This window comes from Geospiza fortis, unplaced genomic scaffold (genome assembly GCF_000277835.1).
Source record: "Geospiza fortis unplaced genomic scaffold, GeoFor_1.0 scaffold206, whole genome shotgun sequence".
Taxonomy (NCBI): domain Eukaryota; kingdom Metazoa; phylum Chordata; class Aves; order Passeriformes; family Thraupidae; genus Geospiza; species Geospiza fortis.
Window position 1 is genome coordinate 8518678 of NW_005054311.1, and position 6626 is coordinate 8525303.

A 6626-nucleotide genomic window follows, 5' to 3' on the forward strand; every position below is an offset into this window, starting at 1 on the left:
AACTTAAACTAAATTGAACTGCAAAAACAATTACACCAAAATGAAATTTGTTTCCTTACTTACTAATGTTGAACAGCTTTGTTAAGAAAGTTGCTTAGAATGGGAGATAGGAGAGGTCTAAGTCACTTCACAAGCATTATCCATTTCTCCTTAACAGAAAACCAAGGTTACTCTACAAAGCATTTGCCCAGCACCCAGTTTTGTTTCTTCAAGACAGCATCAGTGCAAGACAAAGGACACACCTTTCTCACCTTTTCATCCTGTGATGGAAAGGAATATGGCTAAGCACCCCCTGGAGCACACACTGGAAGATACAATCTTGTGCTTACAAAGTCCACAAGAAATTGTGGTGCCTCATTTTCTAGTTAGCATGCTTGAGGTAAAATGGCAGCCAGGAGTATTACCTCCTACAGCAGTTTCTGACATTTCCTGGATGTCACAACTAAAATAAGTTGTAAAACATCTGTTAACTGATCAACAGCCACAGGAAGTAAAACAGAAGGAATATCGAGGTGCCAATCTGATAGCTCCAAAGTCATTCACACATACCCTGAAGCAACCATCTTTGGCAAGGCCAGAGAGATCCATGAACCAGGATGCTTCTATTCACTTCTGCCTCCTGAAAGCCACTCAGCTTTTTTAAGTTCCTCCCAAGACATGGCAACAGCCCCCATTGTTAAAGCCTTGTTACAGAACAACTGCACCGAGTTCACTCAGTACTGGAAAATCTGTATCCAATTTTCCTGCTCCATGCAGATACCAGACAAGGTGCTCAAGGTTTTAAAGACCTTTTCTATTCCTGTAAACCTTTCAGAACCTGAGTAACTTGGTGTCTCATCTCTTGGTAAATACCAGAGCAGTACCTTGAAAACACCAAGTTTCCTTTTAGAACAGCTCTGAAGTATAGGCGGCTTTGTCTCCACCTAGTTTTCAACACAGCTGCTACTGGGACCAAGAACACACCATCTTCTCTTCATAAGCCAATTAAAGTATTACTAAAATAAATGGTCTAATATTTCCTATTTAAGCTCTCATTACACAGATTGCAAAATGTTTCCTAAGCAGGCAGAGTAATTTTAAAAAACCTGAAAATCATAAATCTAACTGACCTTTAGATTTTGACTCTCATTACCCAGGAAGATTCTCTGAAACCTCACCAACAGCACACAAATATTTGCTTTTCCTCCCTCTATCCACAAAAACCCCCAATTTTGTTCTCCAGAATTCTGCAAATCTAAACAGAACTAAAAACTGCCCAGGCATTCTCCCCAAAAACTTGAAAGCTTCCATCTACAGGAGTCATAATTGATTTGAACCAAGGATTAACCATTCCCCTGTCAATTAAGACACTATTTTGGTAATGCAAAGATTTATTTATCAATTTTCATGCATCATGTCAGACCAACTGATAAGAAAGATATTTACACAACAGTTGAAATACACAGTATTTGCATTTCCTACAAGCAACTACATGCAGCCTGTAGTAAATTTTCCATGCAGTATTCAGATACTCCTCCCACTGCTACATAATTCCAGTTAAAAATACCAACATCTGTAATGTTCCCACAAGAGTTTCTGTACCTGAGGTTCAGTATATCCTTTCAAGAGGAAGTCTGCAATTAAAAGCCACATACATAAGCCTATTTAAAGGTTGTCATTCCAGTTGCAAATAGCTTGCTTCCTTTGAAGGAAGATCTGATCTGTTCTCCCTTAAACCAGAAAATACTTGTGATGGCTCTTCTTCAGATGGGCTGTCTGCCTCATCTCCACAGTTGTGCTCTTCATTTTCCTGTCTGGATTCCTCTAGAGCCAGACTCTCCAGTGTCTCAAGATTGTCAGGTGCTTGCCCAGTTAGCCTCTACAAAGAAACAGAAGACAGCAAATTTAATAATTTCCTACTTAATAACTATGAAATAGTGAAAGAAGACTCTGCATATGAAATTAAGCAACCTAATTACCTTCATTTGGAGGTTGTTGATATAATCAAAACATTCCTCAGCTACAAAAATCTTAAGGTACAAGTTAAACTCAAATTACTACCTCTTAACTTGCAAACCACATTTGCTTGTTCAGGTTTTCTTAGGTTTTTCAGTAGGACAGGTTTCATCTCATGCAATCCAAAACATGGGAAACTGGTTCCCAAGTTACTATTTAATATAGTACCCTATAGGTTTAATTTCTGTACAACCAATTTACTCCATTTTTAGATAGAGATGATGAAGCTACATTAAGTCGAGATGAGCTTTAAGATCCAGCAGTCTCTTGCACTTGATCAACCTAGAAGTTCCTCACCTAACCTAAGGAAGATAAACAGGACTGTAAAGAGGCTGGTTTTGAAGCTTCTGGTTGTTTGATGAATTCCACAAGGCTCGCTTAAGTCTCAGAAGTGAGCAGCTTACAACTAATAAGCAATCCTAACTTTTGAGAAACTGTAGGGAAGTTTCCAACTATTAGTTCAAGTCCTCAAGTAAGGTAATTTCTGCCAGTGGTTTTATCACTAACAAGCAGTAGTCCCCAAACACCAAAAAAATTCAAGTGTAGCAAAACAGTCTTTCAAGGCTGATCTAAATAACTGCACTAACTGAAAAGTAACTTGATGAAATTTAATTCTTGATGACACAAGTTACTTGCAATGATATTGCATTTTGTTTCCACCTCTCAGTCTAGTCATCACAGTATTTGCCGGGCACCCAGCTTCATATCCCAGCTTAATGAGAGCTTAATTCCTGCAAAAACAACCTGAAAGCCACAACATCAAGGTTCCACACCTATTGACATATTTATCACAGCTTCAGAGCCTCTTACAAACTGACAACTACTCACCCCAAGGAACTCTCAGAGGGAGCCATTAGGAAATCTGAGTTCATGAGCCCTAGAGACTTTGTGCACAGCCCTTTTTGGGCAGTGAAACTGGCACTGTGCCTTGACAAGGAAAACTTGACCTTAAAGAGAATGGCGCTCCCTCTCACTGCTCTACTTTGTGACTCTGTTTCAAGTTCAGTTTCTCAAAGGACACAGCCAGTACCAACCTATTAAGCACATGAATTTAAGTAATCCCCAAAAAAGTGAAAAATCAATTCTTCCGTCTCTTATCACAACCTCCAACATGCAAATCCTAATTCTGTTAGGAGAGTAGGTTGAATTCCTCCTTCTGAAAACATCCATCTTAGTATTCTCACTACTCCTAGGTTCTAAGATGGGAAAAATTCATCCCCTAGAAGGAGCTTTTTGACTCTAGAATTAGAGTTATCCTGCAGTAAACAGGTCAGAGAGCAATTTAAAATGAAAAGTCATGTGAGCACATATAACAGAAGTCATGATTCATTATAAATACTTTGGCTGGTTTCTCATTGGTTTGTTCCACAACATTAACTGAAAATTCCTTTGAGTACCTCAATCACACTGGTCATATAATGCACATGCTCAGCAAGAGACATCAGCTCTTCATTTTCTTCTTTTAGGCGGGCAATTTCACCATCCTTCTGCTCGATTTCCTTGTGCAACTGAGTTCAAATAAAAAAATATTAGAAGAGGAAGACAATAGCCAGGTAACCTTAGCAGTTAGGTATCTCTGAGTAGCTACCTTTTCATTTTCTTGAAGCACTTCATACAGAGCCTTCCTCCTTTCTTCAGCCACTTCTTTCCAATACTGAGATGAAGGATCTCCTGAATTTAAGAGGCTACATTTAGTCTGTGGTAAGACTGACTTCTTAAGAGCACTTTAAGATATCTAACTTGTATACAAGTGTTCTATGAGCTGTGACGCTAAAAATCCACTCCATATAGTGTTTTCAAAGATTCGTTGTAGAACTACAACTAGTGACACAAGCTTACAGGAAACAGGTCCTACACTGCATTAATGGCTGTACAGTGCCTTCAGGAAGGTGCCTCAAGCATGGCAGCAGGCTCTGCAAGATGGCCACATTTGCAAATGCCACTCTGAATGTGCACTTTGTGGAAGGCAGAAGTGTTACTTCCAAGTCACTGTCCACACTGGTTCTAAGAAACTGCACAAACAACACGCTGCGGCAGAACAGGCTTTCATTTCGACCTAATTATTAGTCACTGGAAAACTTACAGCCCAGCCAAAATAACAAACTACAAGACTCCTTAACACTGCTGCACACAATGCTTCTCAGCTTCTGGTTATCACAAACTCGTTCTTAAACACTAGACATCTATATTTAATACAGAGGATAAGTACCATCAACTCCTCCTAGACATCATGAAAAACCCAAAAAGCCCTTATCTAAATGACAAAGGAAATATGTTTCAAGTAGCACTCCAACCGCAGCACAGCATTCAAAGTGCAAGAAAACATTTCAGGAATTACCACATACCTTTCATCATGAGATCTTCAGCTTGAATGACATCATTCTCATTCTCTTGCTCCTTGTCCACAGACACCTCAGCTTTAGAAGCCTTTGAGGCAAATTTGTTATTCCAGAGCTTCCTTCTGACTGAAGATTTCTTCTGCATAAAACATGGGCAGGTTTAAGTTTAGAGGAACATCTCAGCCTACACAAAAATATAAACTTCTGAGCCTGCACACTCATGACTGCAAGGCTCCAAGTACTGCTTTCTTCACATTATAATTCTAGTTTAAACATCTTCCTTAATACCCAAAGAAATCAGAAATTGCTAGGTTTCAATATTGTTTATTACTAGAACAATAGTAAGCTTGTGTCACTCTAGCTAGCACATTATATTTTTTTCAAATATATTAGTTTTCAGTTAACAGCTCAAAAGCATTTCACTCTGACTAGAAGTAATTCCATATTTACAAATTATCTTTCAGTTTATACCTCATTATGCCTGCCAACCAGGTTACCAGCTGCTGAAGGCTGGATCATTTTAAGAGTCGGTCTTCGGGCAGCACTGCATGTGCTATCTGTGAGGTACTTCTGAAAAGATAAAAATGAGTCAGACAGCAGCCACTTTTCTTTACATCAACTGAAAATTAGGAGTCCATCATGTTTCCATTAAGGTAACATAATTCATCTTTTCAAGACAAAAAAACCACGACACCGTAGTCTATATTAAGGCTTTTGTAAGGAAGCGGATCTAATTACTTCTACCAGAGATGGATCTTAATCACATGAAGCTATGATGAATCCCTGCCTCTTAGGAAACATTTACCTTTCATAAAAGAACTTCAGCAGAAATACTCTGATTAGATTTCAAGGCCAGTGACTTTAGCTGGACCTCTCAAACTCGGGTTTGAGAAGCAGCAGTCTCAGACCCTTGGGGACATGGACAAAAGTGATTGCAGTTGCAAGATTAGGTGGTAAAGGCACATTAGGCAGCAGCTGCTTTTGTAACCTGTGAACATCAAACACTGTTCATTTGAATAGATGTGTTACTTTGATTATCCATTAAAACGGATCAAAAGTTTCCTTGCTCCGATCCAGAGAGGCTATTGTTTTGTCGAACCAGTATGTTTATCACCCTTGCTATCATGCATAAATGCCTCTTTCCTGCATCAAAGCTTTCTGACTGGGTTGGTTACACTGCCACCATGGGACAGCAAACAATGGCAGACAACCAAGCAAGAGCGGCCAGGATACAATGCCACACCAGCGTGAGAAAGTCACCGATTCACACCGTACTTCATAGGACAAGAGCTCGCATTTCCCACGGTAGTTTCTGCCACCAATTATCCTACTGTTCCACTAAAGGACAAACATTAACTGCTGTGGGAACAAGAATCACACCGTGTGTCAGACACTGCTTGCTGTTACTTAGGATTAGAGTTAGGTACACTCTGCCAAGAAATTATTGGCCAATACTCAAGTTAACCCACTGAAAGTGCAAAAAGCCACACCGAGCAATTCATACCCTAGAGACACTATGGGACAAGAGTGCCATAAATCAGACCTATCAATTAGCAATTTTCATTAATTCCTAAAGCTTCCATTCCAGTCACTATGCCTCATCATACAAGAACTACTAGTCTCTATTTTATGCACTTTTGCACCATTCTGATTAGGGCCTACATTAAAAGATTTACCAAGAAAAGTTACTAAGGTTTGTTCCTAATCAGTTAACTCTTAAAAACCTAAATTATTCAAGCACTTCCACCAATTCCAAGGCAACTATTATTCACAAAGGTGACTTTAGAAAGTGAATTGCCTGCTTGAATACTTCAATTAAAACACATCCAACACAAGCCAGAACTCTTCAGAAGTTCCCACCCATAAAGAACAGCCTACAAAACCTACCCTACAACCCCTAAGCACAAGCCAGACAGATTCAGTAAGCAAAAGGCACATAGTCAGGACAAACAAACCAAACCAACCCTGAAAAATTAAACAGAGAGACAGTAAGCTCAGTGTCAAAGTAAAAAGGACTTGCTGAGCAAAAGGAAAAAAAGTAGTCATAAGCAGATAGACCCAAGCAGGACAGCATGTTCCCAAGCCACAATGTCTGCCAGGAAGTTACTCAAGCCAAATGGACATAAGCCAGGTGGAAGCACATTGCAACAGATGCCTTTATATTCCTTCACTGGACAGAGAAGCTTGTGTCACAGAGAGGTACTAGCTTCAAGGCTTTAAAGCCTATACCTGCAAAGATCCTGAGGACTTTTCTGTGGTCAGTTTCTGTTTCATTTTGGAATTCATGAGATC

At 39.5% G+C, this 6626-nt stretch overlaps 1 protein-coding gene across 1 annotated transcript; it reads right to left on the minus strand.

The window, feature by feature from the left end:
- Positions 1-1352: 1352 nt before the first annotated feature.
- On the minus strand, positions 1353-6626 carry GMNN (geminin DNA replication inhibitor). The gene is made up of 6 exons (XM_005419347.2): positions 6564-6626; positions 4806-4904; positions 4341-4473; positions 3584-3666; positions 3393-3503; positions 1353-1858 (listed from the first exon to the last, which is right to left on the minus strand). Exons 1-6 carry the CDS (start codon positions 6618-6620, stop codon positions 1655-1657), a joined length of 687 nt encoding a protein of 228 aa, XP_005419404.1. The 5' UTR covers positions 6621-6626; the 3' UTR covers positions 1353-1654.